This window comes from Pleurodeles waltl, chromosome 6, assembly GCF_031143425.1.
Source record: "Pleurodeles waltl isolate 20211129_DDA chromosome 6, aPleWal1.hap1.20221129, whole genome shotgun sequence".
NCBI classification, from domain to species: Eukaryota; Metazoa; Chordata; class Amphibia; order Caudata; family Salamandridae; genus Pleurodeles; species Pleurodeles waltl.
In genome coordinates, this window is record NC_090445.1 from 82,547,769 (window position 1) to 82,575,506 (window position 27,738).

Here is a 27,738-nt window from a genome sequence, read left to right on the forward strand (position 1 = left end):
CACATCCCTGTGCACATGCATCAGGCCCCTGACAATGTCATATGTTCATGTAGCTAGAGCAGTGGTGTGTGGATTCATTGAGCAAGGACATAGCCTCTTCATGTTTGCCACTCAGCAGTACTTTGCACACTCCCCAGCAGACACATGCACAATTGTTGTCATACAGCCCTGTATCTCACATTTACCATTGCCGTACTTGATGTCACCTTTCCCCTCTCACGTACATCACTCTGATGTTGGACATTTTGTACAGGTGACATGTTTTGATGTCCTTAGCATTCCCTTGGGCATATTTTTTGGCATAGTGTCTCTGTTGTGACTTCAACATTGGAAACATGCCAGGGTACAGATGGTGTTACGTGTCGCAGCCTCCTGTCATGGTGGCATGCGATGGGCAAAATATTATGATATGCAAGTGGGCAACATGACTGGGTGATGTACTGACCCAGTTGCCCTCTCTCTCCATATGTGAAATATTGACATGTAGACATTGATGTGTTCTATAGTCTATGTGTATCCATTCTCCTTGCATTCCTGCACTATTGGTGAGGCATGTATTGTCACCTATATTGCTCCCATTCTTCAGTCTGTTAGCACTTTGTGCACATCTCATACTGAACAATTGTCTACATATACATGGACATGATGCTGTTGTGTAGCCATTTTAGCTATAGCTCCATGCATGTTATTTTAGCACACTAGCCCTGCCGCTGTGCACTGTAAACTAGATATATTTTATTCAGCTTAGTTTAATATTTTAACAATAGCCACATTTACAGTCTTGTTTTATTTCTCTCTATCTAGCTGTTCTTTGCTTAGGTCAGCACTGTGTTCTTAAACAAGCACTCTGCTTCTCTCAAAGCTGCAGTGAAATAGGTTGCCAGTAACACGTGGTAAGGTTTTGTCTCTGGTATTCATAGAAACTTACACATCCTTACGTATGGACATTTTCTCAGAACCTCAGATGTTTTATTATAAAAACACTTCCCTGTCCCATACACGTTAGAAGGATATTCCAGCCAGATGACCACGACTGTATGCTGATTGCTGAACGCCTCCCTACAGCTGCTTATGCAGACTTCAGGCCTTTGCTCAGGTATGGGGGTTGATGTCTTCCCAGGGGAACCTCAAGGGCAGAACTAGAGCTTAACATGCTGTGCTCGAATATAAACCTAGGTTGGAATTAGTCTATTGACTCTAGTGACAACATGGTAGCATTATTTCTATGCTTCACTCTCCTTGTCACAATTTTAATCCTGTCATGCTTTATCGTCCTGGTTATTGCAGTACATGCTTTAGTATCTAAGATGCAGTTACTTAATTAAAACCTTATTAAAACATATACTGCCTCTGTTTGTCATTGTATATGTGAGACTAATGTAACTGAGAGAAACAGATGAGATCTGAGTGACCACGATTTCCCTGAAGAGTCAATTGTGCTATGCGCTCGGCTACCCAATCATCCCTGCTCTTGGGTAGAGATGAGTCACTGCTAGTTAGCCGGAGCAAAACCCGGATTGGGGCGACAGGTGTCACCTGTAGTGGGTTAGACTCTGTCTCCCACACCACAGGCGATTCTGCCGCTCAAATCCAGTAGTCTCATTAGAATAATGAGCGCCTATGTGACAATGCAACATGTAACTTGTGTTTATGGAAGATGTTTACATCTCCTTCTCCTGCCAACTTGATAGGTACAGTTCCATTGTCTGTATTTGTGAGTTATCATGTGTTCCCCACATTCGTGACATCACTCCTGTCACACCACTTCGTTTGTCTCCATTTGACATTCCATATTGTATGTATAAGTATGTGTGGGTGTCTGGAAGCAGTCCATCCAGTATGTCCATTGGATGTGTGTTAGCATTTCCCCCAGCATGGCACAGCATAGGTAACTCTTACCATGACTGACTGATATTGAGGTGTCACATCATCTCAGTGCTGGAGAGTTTATTAGCCAATTGCGACATATATGGGTAGGTCTACTCCCACTCTGTTTGGCATTGTGTCTCAGAATAGCACACCCACACCTGACTGCGATGTTGGAGGCAACGACATGTATGGGACTAATTGTCTATATTGCCATCATGCACTTGTCCTATCATGTGAGTGACAATGGGTGGTGTGTGGTGTTTTGTGCTGTGTGATGTAGTTGTACACAGCATACTAGATATACATGCTGCCACATCAAACATAGTGGATCCTGGCAAAACCGTTGCTACCTAGAACATACACCCATACAACAGTACTCACATATTTGCCTAGATTTGGGCTAGCCATGTGTCAGGACAGGAGATTTTGTGAAATGTTTGCACCTTATGTACATTATGATCATTTGCTACTGTAACTACATTCTACCCAGTTGAATATGTGGTGGTGCATTGTCCCAAAATATCCATGGATGGTGACAATGGGTCATGTGTTTGGATAGTGATTCTGTACCCATAGCTGCTTATGTAGTTAATGCAAGCCATTGCGCACTCCCCAGCCAATGTGTGTGTGCCATACGTGAGGTACAGCACACCATGTGCCTGGGTTGTGAACATTGGCAGTGCTGGGACACATTTCCATGGTTACACTGTGCATGCTCAGCATGGGACATTGGTTACAATCCCTGGGCTTTAACTGAGGGACCACAGTTCACAGTGATGTACCACCCTTGTCACACATGTACCATGCAGGCAATGCTACTGTCACCATAAGTTGTGACACTGTATTGTTACTACATGACTTGTTATCCATTTGGTGACAGCCCCTACCTCATGTGTGCCCCCCTTGCATTCATCCTGTTATGCATGGTGTTGTTGTGGTGGATGGGCTAGGTATTGACACCTTTCCCACTTGACGGGACAATATATGTGGTGGTGCATGGATCCAGACCTTCAGGATCCACTGCCTGCAAATTACGTGCCACTGATATTTGATATGGTGGCAGTAGACCCACTAATGTCACAAAGGCTGTTGCTACCATACTGGTCACCTTTGTGTTACCTACCTGCTCACTGTTGTTAGAGTCACATTCCAATGGAGTATGTAGTAAAAAATTAGTAAACCAAGGAGATTCAGGTGCAAAGTGATTAATTAGCGCTATTTACAAGGTGATGTTTGAAGTACTGTGGTCATGTGTAGAAGTTATCCACAATATGGGATCTCCTACGAACTCCGGCTGCAGTGTTAATTTGTTCCCCCTCCACATGATCTGCTCCATCATCATCCTCAACCTCGCTGCGAACATCATCCTTTTCATCCCAGGGGATATTTGTCCGGACACAAATGTTGTGCAGGATTGCACATGCCAAGATGATCTTACAAACAAGTGGTGGAGCATATAAGAGGCTTCCTTCTGTCAGGGCCAGACACCTGAACCTGGATTTCAGGATGCCAGATGTCCTCTCCAACAAATTGTGGGTTTTCCTGTGCCTCTCATTGTAGACCCACTGCTCCACCGTTGTGGGATTAGCAAAAGGGGTCATCACCCACGGCTGGATGCCATTACCTTGATTAGCTGCAATGAATACAGAGGAGATATGCTGTTAAGTGTTGATAGTGGCTTGGTACGTCCCATGGCAATTGTACTTTTTCATTGGAGATGTGACACAAACTTGCTTGTGGTGTACTGTCTGTTCCTGTTCTTGTGAAATGGTTTCTTTGAACTGTGTTGATGGACATGACAAACTTGGGTACTGGCTTAAAGGCCTCGGAAGTTTTTATGTTGTTCCCAGAAGTGACGGTCATGATTTGGGCCTATGTGTTGTGTAGTCTATATTTGGATCAGTGTACTAGTCTTACATGGCACATACCACTTCCAAGCAGCACAATGGTGTCAGATGTTGATAGAGCATTGTTGCCCTACAAAGCAAGATTGCGCTGTCCTTTTTGACATGTTGCACTATTCATGCAGTGCGACACTTAGGAGCATAATTTTGAGCACCTAGCGCCACCAGAGCATCACTTTTATAGAAGCTCCGGTGGTGCTATGCCCTGCCCCATATTTAAAGGTGGTGTTATACCATTTTTTGTTGCTTGATGCCACCTTGTGACTACAGCCCCTTCACACACAACCCTTTGCATGGAAGGGGCGAGCAATGGGTGTTGCTGTGGGTGTGCCACAGCAATACCCATAGCATTTTCTAGCTGCCTCTGATTTTGTAGATCTGAGGCAGCACCAATATCTCACCCCACCCCCAAGAGGTGGCATTAGTACGGCACAACTAGTGGGATACTTTTATTCCTCCTCGTGTTTTAGCAAATTTGATGTGTGCTGCATATTGCTGCACGCATAGTAGGAGGAAATGCCAGATATGGTAGTTTATGTGCAGGAAGGTGTCCCTTCTCACACATGAACAATCACAGCCCTCAATGCAGACATCCTTGCACGATGGTGCAAAGATGCCTGGGTTGGTGCTGGTAGCTAATTTTTGCATAAGCACTGGCCACAACACAGGGGTGTGCTGTATACTATTAAATTAGGAGCATCCCTGCATCATGTAAATGAAGGTAGGCTGCGTGGCCTATTTTGGCACAATGTTGTCATTTCCCGTAAATGTATGTGCCCTAGTGACCCTTTGTGGCAGATGATGGTTGTACCAGCCATGACGTGTATGGGAGTGTGTGTCCCACATTGGTAGGAAGAAGTAATTTTTTGCAGAAGTTTTGCCTGCCTTCTATTACATGATTTCTGACTGACACTTTCAACACATGCATGGTGCAGGCTTTGGGAGATGGCACAGTGTAGGAGGCTGGACTGGCTTGTAGTGAGTACCAAGGGGTAGTTGCACCTTGCACCAGGCCCAGTAGTCCCTTATTAGTGTATAGGGTGTATAGCAGCATAGGTTGATAGATAATGGTAGCTTAGCAGAGCAGCTTAGGCTGAACTAGGAGACGAGTGAAGCTCCTACAGTACCACTAGTGTCACTTGCACAATATCACAAGAAAACACAATACACAGATATACTAAAAATAAAGGTACTTTATTTTTATGACAATATGCCAAAGTATCTCAGTGAGTACCCTCAGTATGAGGATAGCAATTATACACAAGTTATATGTACACAATACCAAAAATATGCAGTATAGTCTTAGAAAACAGTGCAAACAATGTATAGTTACAATAGGATGCAATGGGGACACATAGGGATAGGGGCAACACAAACCATATACTCCAAAAGTGGAATGTGAACCACGAATGGACCCCAAACCTATGTGACCTTGTAGAGGGTCGCTGGGACTATTAGAAAATAGTAAGGGTTAGAAAAATAGCCCTCCCCAAGACCCTGAAAAGTGAGTGCAAAGTGCACTGAAGTTCCCCAAAGGACAAAGAAGTCGTGATAGGGGAATAATGCAGGAAAGACACAAACCAGCAATGCAACAACGATGGATTTCCAGTCGAGGGTACCCGTGGAACAAGGGGACCAAGTCCAAAAGTCACAAGCAAGTCGGAGATGGGCAGATGCCCAGGAAATGCCAGCTGTGGGTGCAAAGAAGCTTCTACTGGACAGAAGAAGCTGAGGATTCTGCAGGAACGAAACGGGCTAGAGACTTCCCCTTTGGAGGACGGATCTCTCTCGCCGTGGAGAGTTGTGCAGAAGTGTTTTCCCGCCGAAAGACTGCCAACAAGCCTTGCTAGCTGCAAATCATATGGTAAGCGTTTTTGGATGCTGCTGTGGCCCAGGAGGGACCAGGATGTTGCAAATTGCGTCAGGAGAGAGAGGGGACATCAGCAGCAGGTAGCACCCGGAGAAGTGCCAGAAACAGGCACTACGAGGATGTGTGAAACGGTGCTCACCCGAAGGTACACAAAGGAGTCCCACGTCGCCGGAGACCAACTTAGAAAGTCGTGCAATGCAGGTTAGAGTGCCGTGGACCTAGGCTTGGCTGTGCACAAAGGATTTCCGCCGGAAGTGCACGGAAGCCGGAGTAGCTGCAAAAGATGCGGTTTCCAACAATGCAGTCTGGCGTGGGGAGGCAAGGACTTACCTCCACCAAACTTGGACTGAAGAGTCACTGGACTGTGGGAGTCACTGGGACAGAGTTGCTGGATTCAAGGGACCTCGTTCGTCATGCTGAGAGGAGACCCAAGGGACCGGTAATGCAGTTCTTTGGTGCCTGCGGTTGCAGGGGGAAGATTCCGTCGACCCACGGGAGATTTCTTCTGAGCTTCTAGTGCAGAGAGGAGGCAGACTACCCCCACAGCATGCACCAACAGGAAAACAGTCGAGAAGGCGGCAGGATCAGCGTTACAGAGTTGCAGTAGTCGTCTTAGCTACTTTGTTGCAGTTTTGCAGGCTTCCAGAGCGGTCAGCAGTCGATTCCTTGTCAGAAGGTGAAGAGAGAGATGCAGAGGAACTCTGATGAGCTCTTGCATTCGTTATCTAAAGTTTCCCCAGAGACAGAGACCCTAAATAGCCAGAAAAGAGGGTTTGACTACCTAGGAGAGAGGATAGGCTAGCAACACCTGAAGGAGCCTATCAGAAGGAGTCTCTGACGTCACCTGGTGGCACTGGCAACTCAGAGCAGTCCAGTGTGCCAGCAGCACCTCTGTTTCCAAGATGGCAGAGGTCTGGAGCACACTGGAGGAGCTCTGGACACCTCCCAGGGGAGGTGCAAGTCAGGGGAGTGGTCACTCCCCTTTCCTTTGTCCAGTTTCACGCCAGAGAAGGGCTAAGGGGTCCCTGAACCGGTGTAGACTGGCTTATGCAGAATTGGGCACATCTGTGCCCATGAAAGCATTTCCAGAGGCTGGGGGAGGCTACTCCTCCCCTACCTTCACACCATTTTCCAAAGGGAGAGGGTGTAACACCCTCTCTCAGAGGAAGTCCTTTGTTCTGCCATCCTGGGACAAGCCTGGCTTGACCCCAGGGGGGCAGAAACCTGTCTGAGGGGTTGGCAGCAGCAGCAGCTGCAGTGAAACCCCAGGAAAGGCAGTTTGGCAGTACCAGGGTCTGTGCTACAGACCACTGGGATCATGGGATTGTGCCAACTATGCCAGTATGGCATAGAGGGGGCAATTCCATGATCATAGACATGTTACATGGCCATATTCGGAGTTACCATTGTGAAGCTACATATAGGTAGTGACCTATATGTTGTGCACGCGTGTAATGGTGTCCCCGCACTCACAAAGTCCGGGGAATTGGCTCTGAACAATGTGGGGGCACCTTGGCTAGTGCCAGGGTGCCCTCACACTAAGTAACTTTGCACCTAACCTTTACCAGGTAAAGGTTAGACATATAGGTGACTTATAACTTACTTAAGTGCAGTGTAAAATGGCTGTGAAATAACGTGGACGTTATTTCACTCAGGCTGCAGTGGCAGGCCTGTGTAAGAATTGTCAGAGCTCCCTATGGGTGGCAAAAGAAATGCTGCAGCGCATAGGGATCTCCTGGAACCCCAATACCCTGGGTACCTCAGTACCATATACTAGGGAATTATAAGGGTGTTCCAGTATGCCAATGTGAATTGGTGAAATGGTCACTAGCCTGTTAGTGACAATTTGTAAAGAGAGAGCATAACCACTGAGGTTCTGGTTAGCAGAGCCTCAGTGAGACAGTTAGGCATCACACAGGGAACACATACCTATAGGTCACAAACTTATGAGCACTGGGGTCCTGACTAGCAGGGTCCCAGTGACACATAACAAACATACTGAAAACATAGGGTTTTCACTATGAGCACTGGGTCCTGGCTAGCAGGATCCCAGTGAGACAGTGAAAACCCCCTGACATACACTCACAAACAGGCCAAAAGTGGGGGTAACAAGGCTAGAAAGAGGCTACTTTCTCACACAACCCCCCCCCCCCAAACGAAGGACAATAAGGCTAACCTTGGCCAGTTGAGACTTTATTGTCTAAGTGGTGATAAGTAGAGAGTAGCTCTGCCATAGACTGGTTACTCCCTTTATCATCCACTATATGGTTACTTCCCTGTGGGGATGTAAACCACCCTGTTTGAAGTTTTTTAGCTAAGCAACAATGTGAAGATGTATTTTCAGAGTTTCTATCAGTAAGTTTTAGTTTAGAGCAGTGGGAATTATCCACTGAACCTATTTGTAATGATGGAAATGCCAGACAGGGATGCTGTCTCAGTAAAGCCATAGCTGGGCAAAAACTTTGTCCATATGGCTGGAAGAGAGAACAGGGATGCTGTTTCTCTTTAGTTGGAGCAGGGCAGGGATGCTGTCCTATGAGCTCCACACTGTCCTAAGTGTTGTGAGGCAGTGCAGGGTTTCTGCACTAAAGTTTCTCTGGGAGGGTTGGAGGGATGCTCCATGTTAACTAAAATGGTGCTCTTTTTCTCACCAATGTTAGTTATCCCACAGAGAGGTACTTCCACCTCAGGGAGTACAGTTTTGCCAACTGATGATTCCCTTGGAACAGGTGCCACCCCAGGAGAGGTTTCTCCCACCACAGGAATGGTCTCCTGAATGGTAGGGTGGTTAGGGGATACTGTGATACCCTTTTTACCTGTTGATGGAGAGGGATCCAGAGTTTTCAGGCCTTCTCTCCTGTGCTTTTTCATTTCAGTAGAAATGAGAGGGAACAATTCCTCAGGGATGCCCAGCATGGCTGCATGGGCATAAAACTCTACATCAGCCCAACCTGAGGCCTCTAGGTCATTAGCTAAGAGACAGTCTACAGGTAAGCTAGGTGATACCACCACCTGCTTAGGGCCAGTAACTCCACCCCAACTAAACTGAATTATAGCTAAGGGAAGAAACTTAGTGGAGTTATGGACATCAATAATCTTATACTGTTGTCCAATGATGTGTTGTTCAGGATGCACTAGGTTTTCAGTCACCAAAGTGATACTGGCACCTGTGTCCCTGTAGGCCAAGGCCTCAACACCATTTATTGAAACTGTCTGCCTGTACTTATCCAATGTAAGAGGCCAAGCAGACAGTGTGGCAAGGCCAATGTCACTAGGTGTGACAGAAACTGTCTTGGGACTGACTACCCCAGTTTCTACTATGGACCCATAAGTGAACCCAACTACACCCTTAACTTGACTGTTGCCAGCAGTCCCCCCACTAGTACCACTACTGCTAGGGGCACTAGAGCTTGATGTATTAGTGGTGGTAGGCTCAGGGGGTTTACCTGGACAGGACTTATCCCCTGGCCTATGGCCTCTATTTTTACACACAAAGCACCAATGCTTTTTAAATTGTGTAGGTTGAGAAGAAGAGGAAGAATTTGTTTTATCCCCACCCCCTGAAGAGTGTTTAAGATTTGAAGTGGAATCTTTGGTTTTACCCTTATCCCCATGCTTATCTTGAGATTGTTCACCATCTTTCTTCTTATTGTTCTCTTTATCACCCCCTGTATGAACTTTTCTGTTCACCCTTGTTCTGACCCATTTGTCTGCCTTCTTTCCCAATTCTTGGGGAGAGGTCAGAACAGAGTCCACCAAGTCTTGGTGCAACAAATCAGACACACAACTGTTAAGAATATGCTCTCTCAGGATCAAGTTATACAGGCTGTCATAATCAGTAACTTTACTGCCATGTAACCACCCCTCCAAGGCTTTCACTGAATGGTCAATGAAATCAACCCAGTCTTGTGAAGACTCCTTTTTGGTCTCTCTGAACTTTATCCTGTATTGTTCAGTGGTTAAGCCATAACCATCCAGGAGTGCATTCTTAAGAACTGTAAAATTATTGGCATCACTTTCTTTCACAGTAAGGAGCCTATCCCTACCTTTTCCACTAAATGATAGCCATAGGATAGCAGCCCACTGCCTTTGAGGGACATACTGTACAACACAGGCCCTCTCAAGTGCAGCAAACCACTTGTTAATGTCATCCCCCTCCTTATAAGGGGGAACTATCTTATGCAGATTCCTGGAAACATGCTCTTTTGCAGGATGACTATGGGGAATACTGCTGCTGCCACCATGGGTTTCAAAACCCAACTTCTGTCTTTCCTTCTCTAGTTCTAATGACTGTCTATCCAAATCCAGCTGTTGCTTTTTAAGCTTCAGTCTGGTTTGTTCCACCCTCAACTTATTGAGTTCCCTTTCTAACAATCTGTCATCAGGGTTGGTGGGAGGGACATTCCTAGATACAGAGGTATGATGGGAATGAACAGAAGGAGACCTGTCCCTTACAGAGGGCACCCTAGCAGCTTGGCTAACAGAAACATCACTTCCACTGTGGTGAGAATAAATGCTCTTGCTATGATGTGAGACAACACTATTTGTATGGTGTGGCTCTTCATCATTACCAACTATGCTAGACTGTCTAGTAATGGGCAGGCTAAGAAGTTTCTTTCCTGAATCTTTTCCTGGGGGAGTCCCTGGATCAGATTGGGAACCATTAGCTACTTTTTCAACAGATGGGGCACTTTTAGCCTTATCTTGTTCTCTAAGCATGTTAAGTAACAATTCCAAGGAAGGATTCTTCCCTACACTCAAACCTCTCTCTATGCAGAGACTCCTTGCTCCTTTCCAGCTAAGGTGATCATATGCAATCTTGGACAGATCAACATTTTGGCCTGTGCCAGACATTTTCTAGAGAGAGTTAAAGTGATAGAATAAGAGAAAAAAGTTTTCAGAACTTTTTGAAAGACAGGAAAAAAAAACTTGTTAAACTTTTTAGAAAGTTTAGATGTACTTTTCAGCACTTAGAAAAGAGTGAAAAGAGGAAATGCAAAACTTTTTAGCTATGTGTACACACACTGAACTTGTTTTGTATATTTTTCTCTTATGAAAAGTACAATGACAAGAGTGGTAAGTAGTCTCAAAGAACTTATCCCACTGCTGCACAACCAATGTAGGAGGCTGGACTGGCTTGTAGTGAGTACCAAGGGGTACTTGCACCTTGCACCAGGCCCAGTTATCCCTTATTAGTGTATAGGGTGTATAGCAGCATAGGCTGATAGATAATGATAGCTTAGCAGAGCAGCTTAGGCTGAACTAGGAGACAAGTGAAGCTCCTACAGTACCACTGGTGTCACTTGCACAATATCACAAGAAAACACAATACACAGATATACTAAAAATAAAGGTACTTTATTTTTATGACAATATGCCAAAGTATCTCAGTGAGTACCCTCAGTATGAGGATAGCAATTATACACAAGTTATATGTACACAATACCAAAAATATGCAGTATAGTCTTAGAAAACAGTGCAAACAATGTATAGTTACAATAGGATGCAATGCGGACACATAGGGATAGGGGCAACACAAACCATATACTCCAAAAGTGGAATGTGAACCACAAATGGACCCCAAACCTATGTGACCTTGTAGAGGGTCGCTGGGACTATTAGAAAATAGTAAGGGTTAGAAAAATAGCCCTCCCCAAGACCCTGAAAAGTGAGTGCAAAGTGCACTGAAGTTCCCCAAAGGACAAAGAAGTCGTGATAGGGGAATAATGCAGGAAAGACACAAACCAGCATTGCAACAACGATGGATTTACAGTCGAGGGTACCTGTGGAACAAGGGGACCAAGTCCAAAAGTCACAAGCAAGTCGGAGATGGGTAGATGCCCAGGAAATGCCAGCTGTGGGTGCAAAGAAGCTTCTACTGGACAGAAGAAGCTGAGGATTCTGCAGGAACGAAAAGTGCTAGAGACTTCCCCTTTGGAGGACGGATCCCTCTTGCCGTGGAGAGTCGTGCAGAAGTGTTTTCCCGCCGAAAGACCACCAACAAGCCTTGCTAGCTGCAAATCGTACGGTAAGCATTTTTGGATGCTGCTGTGGCCCAGGAGGGACCAGGATGTCGCAAATTGCGTCAGGAGAGAGAGGGGACGTCGAGCAAGACAAGGAGCTCTCTCAGAAGCAGGTAGCCCCCGGAGAAGTGCCAGAAACAGGCACTACGAGGATGTGTGAAACAGTGCTCACCCGAAGTTACACAAAGGAGTTCCACGTCGCCGGAGACCAACTTAGAAAGTTGTGCAATGCAGGTTAGAGTGCCGTGGACCTAGGCTTGGCTGTGCACAAAGGATTTCCGCCGGAAGTGCACAGAAGCCGTAGTAGCTGCAAAAGATGCGGTTTCCAACAATGCAGTCTGGCGTGGGGAGGCAAGGACTTACCTCCACCAAACTTGGACTGAAGAGTCACTGGACTGTGGGAGTCACTTGGACAGAGTTGCTGGATTCAATGGACCTCGTTCGTCATGCTGAGAGGAGACACAAGGGACCGGTAATGCAGTTCTTTGGTGCATGCGGTTGCAGGGGGAAGATTCCGTCGACCCACGGGAGATTTCTTCGGAGCTTCTAGTGCAGAGAGGAGGCAGACTACCCCCACAGCATGCACCAACAGGAAAACAGTCGAGAAGGCGGGAGGATCAGCGTTACAGAGTTGCAGTAGTCGTCTTAGCTACTTTGTTGCAGTTTTGCAGGCTTCCAGCGCGGTCAGCAGTCGATTCCTTGTCAGAAGGTGAAGAGAGAGATGCAGAGGAACTCTGATGAGCTCTTGCATTCGTTATCTAAAGTTTCCCCAGAGACAGAGACCCTAAATAGCCAGAAAAGAGGGTTTGGCTACCTAGTAGAGAGGATAGGCTAGCAACACCTGAAGGAGCCTATCAGAAGGAGTCTCTGACGTCACCTGGTGGCACTGGCCACTCAGAGCATTCCAGTGTGCCAGCAGCACCTCTGTTTCCAAGATGGCAGAGGTCTGGAGCACACTGGAGGAGCTCTGGACACCTCCCAGGGGAGGTGCAGGTCAGGGGAGGGGTCACTCCCCTTTCCTTTGTCCAGTTTCGCGCCAGAGAAGGGCTAAGGGGTCCCTGAACCGGTGTAGACTGGCTTATGCAGAACTGGGCACATCTGTGCCCATGAAAGCATTTCCAGAGGCTGGGGGAGGCTACTCCTCCCCTGCCTTCACACCATTTTCCAAAGGGAGAGGGTGTAACACCCTCTCTCAGAGGAAGTCCTTTGTTCTGCCATCCTGGGACAAGCCTGGCTTGACCCCAGGGGGGCAGAAACCTGTCTGAGGGGTTGGCAGCAGCAGCAGCTGCAGTGAAACCCCAGGAAAGGCAGTTTGGCAGTACCAGGGTCTGTGCTACAGACCACTGGGATCATGGGATTGTGCCAACTATGCCAGGATGGCATAGAGGGGGCAATTCCATGATCATAGACATGTTACATGGCCATATTTGGAGTTACCATTGTGAAGCTACATATAGGTAGTGACCTATATGTAGTGCACGCGTGTAATGGTGTCCCCGCACTCACAAAGTCCGGGGAATTGGCCCTGAACAATGTGGGGGCACCTTGGCTAGTGCCATGGTGCCCTCACACTAAGTAACTTTGCACCTAACCTTTACCAGGTAAAGGTTAGACATATAGGTGACTTATAAGTTACTTAAGTGCAGTGTAAAATGGCTGTGAAATAACGTGGACGTTATTTCACCCAGGCTGCAGTGGCAGGCCTGTGTAAGAATTGTCAGAGCTCCCTATGGGTGGCAAAAGAAATGCTGCAGCCCATAGGGATCTCCTGGAACCCCAATACCCTGGGTACCTCAGTACCATATACTAGGGAATTATAAGGGTGTTCCAGTATGCCAATGTGAATTGGTGAAATGGTCACTAGCCTGTTAGTGACAATTTGTAAAGAGAGAGCATAACCACTGATGTTCTGGTTAGCAGAGCCTCAGTGAGACAGTTAGGCATCACACAGGGAACACATACCTATAGGTCACAAACTTATGAGCACTGGGGTCCTGACTAGCAGGGTCCCAGTGACACATAACAAACATACTGAAAACATAGGGTTTTCACTATGAGCACTGGGTCCTGGCTAGCAGGATCCCAGTGAGACAGTGAAAACACCCTGACACACTCACAAACAGGCCAAAAGTGGGGGTAACAAGGCCAGAAAGAGGCTACTTTCTCACACAACCCCCCCCCCCCAAACGAAGGTCAATAAGGCTAACCTTGGCCAGTTGAGACTTTATTGTCTAAGTGGTGATAAGTAGAGAGTAGCTCTGCCATAGACTGGTTACTCCCTTTATCATCCACTATATGGTTACTTCCCTGTGGGGATGTAAACCACCCTGTTTGAAGTTTTTTAGCTAAGCAACAATGTGAAGATGTATTTTCAGAGTTTCTATCAGTAAGTTTTAGTTTAGAGCAGTGGGAATTATCCACTGAACCTATTTGTAATGATGGAAATGCCAGACAGGGATGCTGTCTCAGTAAAGCCATAGCTGGGCAAAAACTTTGTCCATATGGCTGGAAGAGAGAACAGGGATGCTGTTTCTCTTTAGTTGGAGCAGGGCAGGGATGCTGTCCTATGAGCTCCACACTAGGGCAGGGATGCTGTCCTAAGTGTTGTGAGGTAGTGCAGGGTTTCTGCACTAAAGTTTCTCTGGGAGGGTTGGAGGGATGCTCCATGTTAACTAAAATGGTGCTCTTTTTCTCACCAATGTTAGTTATCCCACAGAGAGGTACTTCCACCTCAGGGATTACAGTTTTGCCAACTGATGATTCCCTTGGAACAGGTGCCACCCCAGGAGAGGTTTCTCCCACCACAGGAATGGTCTCCTGAATGGTAGGGTGGTTAGGGGATACTGTGATACCCTTTTTACCTGTTGATGGAGAGGGATCCAGAGTTTTCAGGCCTTCTCTCCTGTGCTTTTTCATTTCAGTAGAAATGAGAGGGAACAATTCCTCAGGGATGCCCAGCATGGCTGCATGAGCATAAAACTCTACATCAGCCCAACCTGAGGCCTCTAGGTCATTACCTAAGAGACAGTCTACAGGTAAGCTAGGTGATACCACCACCTGCTTGGGGCCAGTAACTCCACCCCAACTAAACTGAATTATAGCTAAGGGAAGAAACTTAGTGGAGTTATGGACATCAATAATCTTATACTGTTGTCCAATGATGTGTTGTTCAGGATGCACTAGGTTTTCAGTCACCAAAGTGATACTGGCACCTGTGTCCCTGTAGGCCAAGGCCTCAACACCATTTATTGAAACTGTCTGCCTGTACTTATCCAATGTAAGGGGACAAGCAGCCAGTGTGGCAAGGCCAATGCCACTAGGTGTGACAGAAACTGTCTTGGGACTGACTACCCCAGTTTCTACTATGGACCCATAAGTGAACCCAACTACACCCTTAACTTGACTGTTGCCAGCAGTCCCACCACTAGTACCACTACTGCTAGGGGCACTAGACCTTGATGTATTAGTGGTGGTAGGCTCAGGGGGTTTACCTGGACAGGACTTATCCCCTGGCCTATGGCCTCTATTTTTACACACAAAGCACCAAGGCTTTTTAAATTGTGTAGGTTGAGAAGAAGAGGAAGAATTTGTTTTATCCCCACCCCCTGAAGAGTGTTTAAGATTTGAAGTGGAATCTTTGGTTTTACCATTATCCCCATGCTTATCTTGAGATTTTTCACCATCTTTCTTCTTATTGTTCTCTTTGTCACCCCCTGTATGAACTTTTCTGTTCACCCTTGTTCTGACCCATTTGTCTGCCTTCTTTCCCAATTCTTGGGGAGAGGTCAGATCAGAGTCCACCAAGTACTGGTGCAACAAATCAGACACACAATTATTAAGAATATGCTCTCTCAGGATCAAGTTATACAGGCTGTCATAATCAGTAACTTACTGCCATGTAACCACCCCTCCAAGGCTTTCACTGAATGGTCAATGAAATCAACCCAGTCTTGTGAAGACTCCTTTTTGGTCTCTCTGAACTTTATCCTGTATTGTTCAGTGGTTAAGCCATAACCATCCAGGAGTGCATTCTTAAGAACTGTAAAATTATTGGCATCACTTTCTTTCACAGTAAGGAGCCTATCCCTACCTTTTCCACTAAATGATAGCCATAGGATAGCAGCCCACTGCCTTTGAGGGACATCCTGTACAACACAGGCCCTCTCAAGTGCAGCAAACCACTTGTTAATGTCATCCCCCTCCTTATAAGGGGGAACTATCTTATGCAGATTCCTGGAAACATGCTCTTGTGCAGGATGACTATGGGGAATACTGCTGCTGCCACCATGGGTTTCAAAACCCAACTTCTGTCTTTCCTTCTCTAGTTCTAATGACTGTCTATCCAAATCCAGCTGTTGCTTTTTAAGCTTCAGTCTGGTTTGTTCCACCCTCAACTTATTGAGTTCCCTTTCTAACAATCTGTCATCAGGGTTGGTGGGAGGGACATTCCTAGATACAGAGGTATGATGGGAATGAACAGAAGGAGACCTGTCCCTTACAGAGGGCACCCTAGCAGCTTGGCTAACAGAAACATCACTTCCACTGTGGTGAGAATAAATGCTCTTGCTATGATGTGAGACAACACTATTTGTATGGTGTGGCTCTTCATCATTACCAACTATGCTAGACTGTCTAGTAATGGGCAGGCTAAGAAGTTTCTTTCCTGAATCTTTTCCTGGGGGAGTCCCTGGATCAGATTGGGAACCATTAGCTACTTTTTCAACAGATGGGGCACTTTTAGCCTTATCTTGTTCTCTAAGCATGTTAAGTAACAATTCCAAGGAAGGATTCTTCCCTACACTCAAACCTCTCTCTATGCAGAGACTCCTTGCTCCTTTCCAGCTAAGGTGATCATATGCAATCTTGGACAGATCAACATTTTGGCCTGTGCCAGACATTTTCTAGAGAGAGTTAAAGTGATAGAATAAGAGAAAAAAGTTTTCAGAACTTTTTGAAAGACAGGAAAAAAAAACTTGTTAAACTTTTTAGAAAGTTTAGATGTACTTTTCAGCACTTAGAAAAGAGTGAAAAGAGGAAATGCAAAACTTTTTAGCTATGTGTACACACACTGAACTTGTTTTGTATATTTTTCTCTTATGAAAAGTACAATGACAAGAGTGGTAAGTAGTCTCAAAGAACTTATCCCACCGCTGCACAACCAATGTAGGAGGCTGGACTGGCTTGTAGTGAGTACCAAGGGGTACTTGCACCTTGCACCAGGCCCAGTTATCCCTTATTAGTGTATAGGGTGTATAGCAGCATAGGCTGATAGATAATGGTAGCTTAGCAGAGCAGCTTAGGCTGAACTAGGAGACGAGTGAAGCTCCTACAGTACCACTGGTGTCACTTGCACAATATCACAAGAAAACACAATACACAGATATACTAAAAATAAAGGTACTTTATTTTTATGACAATATGCCAAAGTATCTCAGTGAGTACCCTCAGTATGAGGATAGCAATTATACACAAGTTATATGTACACAATACCAAAAATATGCAGTATAGTCTTAGAAAACAGTGCAAACAATGTATAGTTACAATAGGATGCAATGGGGACACATAGGGATAGGGGCAACACAAACCATATACTCCAAAAGTGGAATGTGAACCACGAATGGACCCCAAACCTATGTGACCTTGTAGAGGGTCGCTGGGACTATTAGAAAATAGTAAGGGTTAGAAAAATAGCCCTCCCCAGGACCCTGAAAAGTGAGTGCAAAGTGCACTGAAGTTCCCCAAAGGACAAAGAAGTTGTGATAGGAGAATAATGCAGGAAAGACACAAACCAGCATTGCAACAACGATGGATTTACAGTCGAGGGTACCTGTGGAACAAGGGGACCAAGTCCAAAAGTCACAAGCAAGTCGGAGATGGGCAGATGCCCAGGAAATGCCAGCTGTGGGTGCAAAGAAGCTTCTACTGGACAGAAGAAGCTGAGGATTCTGCAGGAACAAAAAGGGCTAGAGACTTCCCCTTTGGAGGACGGATCCCTCTCGCCATGGAGAGTCGTGCAGAAGTGTTTTCCTGCAAAAAAACCACCAACAAGCCTTGCTAGCTGCAAATTGTGCGGTAAGTGTTTTTGGATGCTGCTGTGGCCCAGGAGGGACCAGGATGTCGCAATTTGCGTCAGGAGAGAGAGGGGATGTCACGCAAGACAAGGAGCCCTCTCAACAGCAGGTAGCACCCGGAGAAGTGCCAGAAACAGGCACTACGAGGATGCGTGAAACGGTGCTCACCCGAAGTTACACAAAGGAGTCCCACGTCGCCGGAGACCAACTTAGAAAGTCATGCAATGCAGGTTAGAGTGCCGTGGATCTAGGCTTGGCTGTGCACAAAGGATTTCCACCGGAAGTGGACGGAAGCCGGAGTAGCTGCAAAAGACGCGGTTTCCAACAATGCAGTCTGGCGTGGGGAGGCAAGGACTTACCTCCACCAAACTTGGACTGAAGAGTCACTGGACTGTGGGAGTCACTTGGACAGAGTTGCTGGATTCAAGGGACCTCGCTCGTCATGCTGAGAGGAGACCCAAGGGACCGGTAATGCAGTTCTTTGGTGCCTGCGGTTGCAGGGGGAAGATTCCGTCGACCCACGGGAGATTTCGTCGGAGCTTCTGGTGCAGAGAGGAGGCAGACTACCCCCACAGCATGCACCAACAGGAAAACAGTCGAGAAGGCGGCAGGATCAGCGTTACAGAGTTGCAGTAGTCGTCTTAGCTACTTTGTTTCAGTTTTGCAGGCTTCCAGCGCGGTCAGCAGTCGATTCCTTGTCAGAAGGTGAAGAGAGAGATGCAGAGGAACTCTGATGAGCTCTTGCATTCGTATCTAAAGTTTCCCCAGAGACAGAGACCCTAAATAGCCAGAAAAGAGGGTTTGGCTACCTAGGAGAGAGGATAGGCTAGCAACACCTGAAGGAGCCTATCAGAAGGAGTCTCTGACGTCACCTGGTGGCACTGGCCACTCAGAGCAGTCCAGTGTGCCAGCAGCACCTCTGTTTCCAAGATGGCAGAGGTCTGGAGCACACTGGAGGAGCTCTGGACACCTCCCAGGGGAGGTGCAGGTCAGGGGAGTGGTCACTCCCCTTTCCTTTGTCCAGTTTTGCGCCAGAGCAGGGCTAAGGGGTCCCTGAACCGGTGTAGACTGGCTTATGCAGAATTGGGCACATCTGTGCCCATGAAAGCATTTCCAGAGGCTGGGGGAGGCTACTCCTCCCCTGCCTTCACACCATTTTCCAAAGGGAGAGAGTGTAACACCCTCTCTCAGAGGAAGTCCTTTGTTCTGCCATCCTGGGACAAGCCTGGCTTGACCCCAGGGGGGCAGAAACCTGTCTGAGGGGTTGGCAGCAGCAGCAGCTGCAGTGAAACCCCAGGAAAGGCAGTTTGGCAGTACCAGGGTCTGTGCTACAGACCACTGGGATCATGGGATTGTGCCAACTATGCCAGGATGGCATAGAGGGGGCAATTCCATGATCATAGACATGTTACATGGCCATATTCGGAGTTACCATTGTGAAGCTACATATAGGTAGTGACCTATATGTAGTGCACGCGTGTAATGGTGTCCCCGCACTCACAAAGTCCGGGGAATTGGCCCTGAACAATGTGGGGGCACCTTGGCTAGTGCCAGGGTGCCCTCACACTAAGTAACTTTGCACCTAACCTTTACCAGGTAAAGGTTAGACATATAGGTGACTTATAAGTTACTTAAGTGCAGTGTAAAATGGCTGTGAAATAACGTGGACGTTATTTCACTCAGGCTGCAGTGGCAGGCCTGTGTAAGAATTGTCAGAGCTCCCTATGGGTGGCAAAAGAAATGCTGCAGCCCATAGGGATCTCCTGGAACCCCAATACCCTGGGTACCTCAGTACCATATACTAGGGAATTATAAGGGTGTTCCAGTAAGCCAATGTAAATTGGTAAAAATGGTCACTAGCCTGTTAGTGACAATTTGAAATAAATGAGAGAGCATAACCACTGAGGTTCTGGTTAGCAGAGCCTCAGTGAGACAGTTAGGCATCACACAGGGAACACATACCTATAGGTCACAAACTTATGAGCACTGGGGTCCTGACTAGCAGGGTCCCAGTGACACATAACAAACATACTGAAAACATAGGGTTTTCACTATGAGCACTGGGTCCTGGCTAGCAGGATCCCAGTGAGACAGTGAAAACCCCCTGACATACACTCACAAACAGGCCAAAAGTGGGGGTAACAAGGCTAGAAAGAGGCTACTTTCTCACACAACCCCCCCCCCCCCCCAAACGAAGGACAATAAGGCTAACCTTGGCCAGTTGAGACTTTATTGTCTAAGTGGTGATAAGTAGAGAGTAGCTCTGCCATAGACTGGTTACTCCCTTTATCATCCACTATATGGTTACTTCCCTGTTTGGATGTAAACCACCCTGTTTGAAGTTTTTTAGCTAAGCAACAATGTGAAGATGTATTTTCAGAGTTTCTATCAGTAAGTTTTAGTTTAGAGCAGTGGGAATTATCCACTGAACCTATTTGTAATGATGGAAATGCCAGACAGGGATGCTGTCTCAGTAAAGCCATAGCTGGGCAAAAACTTTGTCCATATGGCTGGAAGAGAGAACAGGGATGCTGTTTCTCTTTAGTTGGAGCAGGGCAGGGATGCTGTCCTATGAGCTCCACACTAGGGCAGGGATGTTGTCCTAAGTGTTGTGAGGTAGTGCAGGGTTTCTGCACTAAAGTTTCTCTGGGAGGGTTGGAGGGATGCTCCATGTTAACTAAAATGGTGCTCTTTTTCTCACCAATGTTAGTTATCCCACAGAGAGGTACTTCCACCTCAGGGAGTACAGTTTTGCCAACTGATGATTCCCTTGGAACAGGTGCCACCCCAGGAGAGGTTTCTCCCACCACAGGAATGGTCTCCTGAATGGTAGGGTGGTTAGGGGATACTGTGATACCCTTTTTACCTGTTGATGGAGAGGCATCCAGAGTTTTCAGGCCTTCTCTCCTGTGCTTTTTCATTTCAGTAGAAATGAGAGGGAACAATTCCTCAGGGATGCCCAGCATGGCTGCATGGGCATAAAACTCTACATCAGCCCAACCTGAGGCCTCTAGGTCATCACCTAAGAGACAGTCTACAGGTAAGCTAGGTGATACCACCACCTGCTTAGGGCCAGTAACTCCACCCCAACTAAACTGAATTATAGCTAAGGGAAGAAACTTAGTGGAGTTATGGACATCAATAATCTTATACTGTTGTCCAATGATGTGTTGTTCAGGATGCACTAGGTTTTCAGTCACCAAAGTGATACTGGCACCTGTGTCCCTGTAGGCCAAGGCCTCAACACCATTTATTGAAACTGTCTGCCTGTACTTATCCAATGTAAGGGGACAAGCAGCCAGTGTGGCAAGGCCAATGCCACTAGGTGTGACAGAAACTGTCTTGGGACTGACTACCCCAGTTTCTACTATGGACCCATAAGTGAACCCAACTACACCCTTAACTTGACTGTTGCCAGCAGTCCCACCACTAGTACCACTACTGCTAGGGGCACTAGAGCTTGATGTATTAGTGGTGGTAGGCTCAGGGGGTTTACCTGGACAGGACTTATCCCCTGGCCTATGGCCTCTATTTTTACACACAAAGCACCAAGGCTTTTTAAATTGTGTAGGTTGAGAAGAAGAGGAAGAATTTGTTTTATCCCCACCCCCTGAAGAGTGTTTAAGATTTGAAGTGGAATCTTTGGTTTTACTATTATCCCCATGCTTATCTTGAGATTTTTCACCATCGTTCTTCTTATTGTTCTCTTTGTCACCCCCTGTATGAACTTTTCTGTTCACCCTTGTTCTGACCCATTTGTCTGCCTTCTTTCCCAATTCTTGGGGAGAGGTCAGATCAGAGTCCACCAAGTACTGGTGCAACAAATCAGACACACAATTATTAAGAATATGCTCTCTCAGGATCAAGTTATACAGGCTGTCATAATCAGTAACTTTACTGCCATGTAACCACCCCTCCAAGGCTTTCACTGAATGGTCAATGAAATCAACCCAGTCTTGTGAAGACTCCTTTTTGGTCTCTCTGAACTTTATCCTGTATTGTTCAGTGGTTAAGCCATAACCATCCAGGAGTGCATTCTTAAGAACTGTAAAATTATTGGCATCACTTTCTTTCACAGTAAGGAGCCTATCCCTACCTTTTCCACTAAATGATAGCCATAGAATAGCAGCCCACTGCCTTTGAGGGACATCCTGTACAACACAGGCCCTCTCAAGTGCAGCAAACCACTTGTTAATGTCATCCCCCTCCTTATAAGGGGGAACTATCTTATGCAGATTCCTGGAAACATGCTCTTTTGCAGGATGACTATGGGGAATACTGCTGCTGCCACCATGGGTTTCAAAACCCAACTTCTGTCTTTCCTTCTCTAGTTCTAATGACTGTCTATCCAAATCCAGCTGTTGCTTTTTAAGCTTCAGTCTGGTTTGTTCCACCCTCAACTTATTGAGTTCCCTTTCTAACAATCTGTCATCAGGGTTGGTGGGAGGGACATTCCTAGATACAGAGGTATGATGGGAATGAACAGAAGGAGACCTGTCCCTTACAGAGGGCACCCTAGCAGCTTGGCTAACAGAAACATCACTTCCACTGTGGTGAGAATAAATGCTCTTGCTATGATGTGAGACAACACTATTTGTATGGTGTGGCTCTTCATCATTACCAACTATGCTAGACTGTCTAATAATGGGCAGGCTAAGAAGTTTCTTTCCTGAATCTTTTCCTGGGGGAGTCCCTGGATCAGATTGGGAACCATTAGCTACTTTTTCAACAGATGGGGCACTTTTAGCCTTATCTTGTTCTCTAAGCATGTTAAGTAACAATTCCAAGGAAGGATTCTTCCCTACACTTAAACCTCTCTCTATGCAGAGACTCCTTGCTCCTTTCCAGCTAAGGTGATCATATGCAATCTTGGACAGATCAACATTTTGGCCTGTGCCAGACATTTTCTAGAGAGAGTTAAAGTGATAGAATAAGAGAAAAAAGTTTTCAGAACTTTTTGAAAGACAGGAAAAAAAAACTTGTTAAACTTTTTAGAAAGTTTAGATGTACTTTTCAGCACTTAGAAAAGAGTGAAAAGAGGAAATGCAAAACTTTTTAGCTATGTGTACACACACTGAACTTGTTTTGTATATTTTTCTCTTATGAAAAGTACAATGACAAGAGTGGTAAGTAGTCTCAAAGCACTTATCCCACCGCTGCACAACCAATGTAGGAGGCTGGACTGGCTTGTAGTGAGTACCAAGGGGTACTTGCACCTTGCACCAGGCCCAGTTATCCCTTATTAGTGTATAGGGTGTATAGCAGCATAGGCTGATAGATAATGGTAGCTTAGCAGAGCAGCTTAGGCTGAACTAGGAGACGAGTGAAGCTCCTACAGTACCACTAGTGTCACTTGCACAATATCACAAGAGAATACAATACACAGATTTACTAAAAATAAAGGTACTTTATTTTTATGACAATATGCCAAAGTATCTCAGTGAGTACCCTCAGTATGAGGATAGCAATTATACACAAGTTATATGTACACAATACCAAAAATATGCAGTATAGTCTTAGAAAACAGTGCAAACAATGTATAGTTACAATAGGATGCAATGGGGACACATAGGGATAGGGGCAACACAAACCATATACTCCAAAAGTGGAATGTGAACCACGAATGGACCCCAAACCTATGTGACCTTGTAGAGGGTCGCTGGGACTATTAGAAAATAGTAAGGGTTAGAAAAATAGCCCTCCCCAAGACCCTGAAAAGTGAGTGCAAAGTGCACTGAAGTTCCCCAAAGGACAAAGAAGTCGTGGTAGGGGAATAATGCAGGAAAGACACAAACCAGCATTGCAACAACGATGGATTTACAGTCGAGGGTACCTGTGGAACAAGGGGACCAAGTCCAAAAGTCACAAGCAAGTCGGAGATGGGCAGATGCCCAGGAAATGCCAGCTGTGGGTGCAAAGAAGCTTCTACTGGACAGAAGAAGCTGAGGATTCTGCAGGAACGAAAAGGGCTAGAGACTTCCCCTTTGGAGGACCGATCCCACTCGCCGTGGAGATTCGTGCAGAAGTGTTTTCCCGCCAAAAGACCGCCAACAAGCCTTGCTAGCTGCAAATCATGCGGTAAGTGTTTTTGGATGCTGCTGTGGCCCAGGAGGGACCAGGATGTCGCAAATTGCGTCAGGAGAGAGAGGGGATGTCGAGCAAGACAAAGAGACCTCTCAGCAGCAGGTAGCACCCAGAGAAGTGCCAGAAACAGGCACTATAAAGATGTGTGAAATGGTGCTCACCCAAAGTTACACAAAGGAGTCCCACGTCGCCGGAGACCAACTTAGAAAGTTGTGCAATGCAGGTTAGAGTGCAGTTGACCTAGGCTTGGCTGTGCACAAAGGATTTCTGCCGGAAGTGCACGGAAGCCGGAGTAGCTGCAAAAGATGCAGTTTCCAATAATACAGTCTGTGTGGGGAGGCAAGGACTTACCTCCACCAAACTTGGACTGAAGAGTCACTGGACTGTGGGAGTCACTTGGACAGAGTTGCTGGATTCAAGGGACCTCGCTCGTCATGCTGAGAGGAGACCCAAGGGACTGGTAATGCAGTTCTTTGGTGCCTGCGGTTGCAGGGGGAAGATTCCGTCGATCCACGGGAGATTTCTTCGGAGCTTCTAGTGCAGAGAGGAGACAGACTACCCCCACAGCATGCACCAACAGGAAAACAGTCGAGAAGGCGGCAGGATCAGCGTTACAGAGTTGCAGTAGTCGTCTTAGCTACTTTGTTGCAGTTTTGCAGGCTTCCAGCGCGGTCAGCAGTCGATTCCTTGTCAGAAGGTGAAGAGAGAGACGCAGAGGAACTCTGATGAGCTCTTGCATTCATTATCTAAAGTTTCCCCAGAGACAGAGACCCTAAATAGCCAGAAAAGAGGGTTAGGTTACCTAGGAGAGAGGATAGGCTAGCAACACCTGAAGGAGCGTATCAGAAGGAGTCTCTGACGTCACCTGGTGGCACTGGCCACTCAGAGCAGTCCAGTGTGCCAGCAGCACCTCTGTTTCCAAGATGGCAGAGGTCTGGAGCACACTGGAGGAGCTCTGGACACCTCCCAGGGGAGGTGCAGGTCAGGGGAGTGGTCACTCCCCTTTCCTTTGTCCAGTTTCGCGCCAGAGCAGGGCTAAGGGGTCCCTGAACCGGTGTAGACTGGCTTATGCAGAATTGGGCACATCTGTGCCCATGAAAGCATTTCCAGAGGCTGGGGGAGGCTACTCCTCCCCTGCCTTCACACCATTTTCCAAAGGGAGAGGGTGTAACACCCTCTCTCAGAGGAAGTCCTTTGTTCTGCCATCCTGGGACAAGCCTGGCTTGACCCCAGGGGGGCACAAACCTGTCTGAGGGGTTGGCAGCAGCAGCAGCTGCAGTGAAACCCCAGGAAAGGCAGTTTGGCAGTACCAGGGTCTGTGCTACAGACCACTGGGATCATGGAATGGTGCCAACTATGCCAGGATGGCATAGAGGGGGCAATTCCATGATCATAGACATGTTACATGGCCATATTCGGAGTTACCATTGTGAAGCTACATATAGGTAGTGACCTATATGTAGTGCACGCGTGTAATGGTGTCCCCGCACTCACAAAGTCCGGGGAATTGGCCCTGAACAATGTGGGGGCACCTTGGCTAGTGCCAGGGTGCCCTCACACTAAGTAACTTTGCACCTAACCTTTACCAGGTAAAGGTTAGACATATAGGTGACTTATAAGTTACTTAACTGCAGTGTAAAATGGCTGTGAAATAACGTGGACGTTATTTCACTCAGGCTGCAGTGGCAGGCCTGTGTAAGAATTGTCAGAGATCCCTATGGGTGGCAAAAGAAATGCTGCAGCCCATCGGGATCTCCTGGAACCCCAATACCCTGGGTACCTCAGTACCATATACTAGGGAATTATAAGGGTGTTCCAGTATGCCAATGTGAATTGGTGAAATGGTCTCTAGCCTGTTAGTGACAATTTGTAAAGAGAGAGCATAACCACTGAGGTTCTGGTTAGCAGAGCCTCAGTGAGACAGTTAGGCAACACACAGGGAACACATACCTATAAGTCACAAACTTATGAGCACTGGGGTCCTGACTAGCAGGGTCCCAGTGACACATAACAAACATACTGAAAACATAGGGTTTTCACTATGAGCACTGGGTCCTGGCTAGCAGGATCCCAGTGAGACAGTGAAAACACCCTGACATACAACCACAAACAGGCCAAAAGTGGGGGTAACAAGGCTAGAAAGAGGCTACTTTCTAACACACAGCTATATTTCAAATGGGTCCCTTAGTACGGAGAATATAAGGTCATGCATCTCCACTATACACCTACCACATCCGACTATGTCATCCATGAATCTTAGTGATTTTTTCACAGACACAAGACCATGGTGGAGCATTTCTGTTAGTTGGAACAGACATGGTGTTCTTAGTGGGCACTAGGGGGCGCATGTGAGGTGACACTGGAGTAGGTGCTGCCCCATTTCTCATGATTAAACCCCACGGTCTTCAAAGTGAAATATTTTTGTATACGTTTGTGTGGGACTCAATGCAGCAGACAGGTGTCTGTGAACACTACAGGAATGTCAGATATGTGTATCTGATGTATACTTGGTTAGGGCACCACTTGGGTGGCATTGGATTTAGGTTCTTCCAGAGGCTGACACACCATGAGTTACGTGGGACTGTGCCTATGTGTGACTTCCTCAACATGACCATAGCCTATCCCATTGACATACCTGTGCGCGTCTTTGTTTGGGGTAATGTATGTGTGTGATCTGTATTTAGTTGTCAACCTGTGGACACTTGTAGTGATTTGTGAGCAGCTTCGCCATGCAAAGGAGACTTGGCTCCACCTGTCCACACGTGGTTTGCCAGTCAGGGTGTTGCTGTGATATGTAGATTTGGGTGCATACGTATGTGACATGCAATGTGTGCAGTGTGGTGTGGCATGTAGCTTATGTGTTGTTGCCTGTACATCTCTGTGGCCCTGCCCATGTGTATTTCTTGTTGAGTTTGTCTGGCTTGTCCTTGCTGGTTAGTGTGTTGTGTGGTATGATTGGTATGGTGACATACCTATGAGTAGCCCATTACTATATTCGCCATCCTGGAACCGCTGGTTGATGGTGCAATGGCAAAAGATATATGCGTCATGGACGCTGTCGGAATATTTCGCCAGGATGTTTCTGAAGAGCTCACGGTGGTCCATGATAGCCTGCACATTGATGGAATGTGTGTGCTTGCGGTTCCTGTAGAGGTGTTGCGTTGCTGCAGGTGACACCAGTTGGACTTCGGTACTGTTCATTGCACCCAGCACATGTGGAAAGCCAGTTATCTGATAGAAACCTTGCTTGGTCCCATACTGCAGCTGCTGGGTGTTTGAGAAGCAGATGTGTTGTGACGTGAGGTGTAGGATTGCGTCCAGGACCTTTGGTAGGCAGACCGAAAAGGATGACTGGGAGATACCAGCCACTAATGCACCCGTTGTCTGGAATGATCCAGACACCATCATGTTGAGGACAGCGAGGAATTTTGTAATGGGTGGGATGTTATGGGGAGTTTGCAGTCTTGCCGTGATGTGTGGTGCTATCAGGTGCAGCAGGCGTACATTGGACTCCCGGTTGAGTCTGTATACCCAGACCAGATCTTGTTCCCTCATTCCTAAAATGGTGATTCGCTGTCTAACAATTCTCTCCTTCCTTCTGCACTGTCTCTGTGGCTGTTGTGGTGGGGTTTGAGGTTGCCACAGTGGTGGTGGTTGGATCTGCTGTCTTTGCAGACGTCTGCAGCATGTGCCAAGCTGGAGTAGTAGAACTTCCATGTTGTCCTGGCAGTTTCCAAGGCTCCGTCTGGGTTTTTTCTATGAGTGGTGGTGTGTGAGCCTCTTTTTAACGCCTGGGTCTGATCAGGCGTTAATGTTTTGCGCTATTCGGACTTAGCTCAATTTTTTCAGTCCGCTTCCCTCGTTAGCGCCATTTTTGCATCGAGGGATAAATATGGCACTAAGGGGTTAGCGTTGTG

General features: G+C 46.7%; 1 protein-coding gene across 1 annotated transcript; it reads right to left on the reverse strand.

Annotated features, from left to right (window-relative positions):
• Positions 1-3,116: 3,116 nt before the first annotated feature.
• Positions 3,117-27,538, reverse strand: LOC138301493 (putative nuclease HARBI1). Its single transcript, XM_069242005.1, has 2 exons — positions 26,794-27,538; positions 3,117-3,502 (listed from the first exon to the last, which is right to left on the reverse strand). The coding sequence occupies exons 1-2, from the start codon at positions 27,536-27,538 to the stop codon at positions 3,117-3,119; spliced, it is 1,131 nt and encodes a 376-aa protein (XP_069098106.1).
• Between the last annotated feature and the right edge of the window lie 200 nt (positions 27,539-27,738).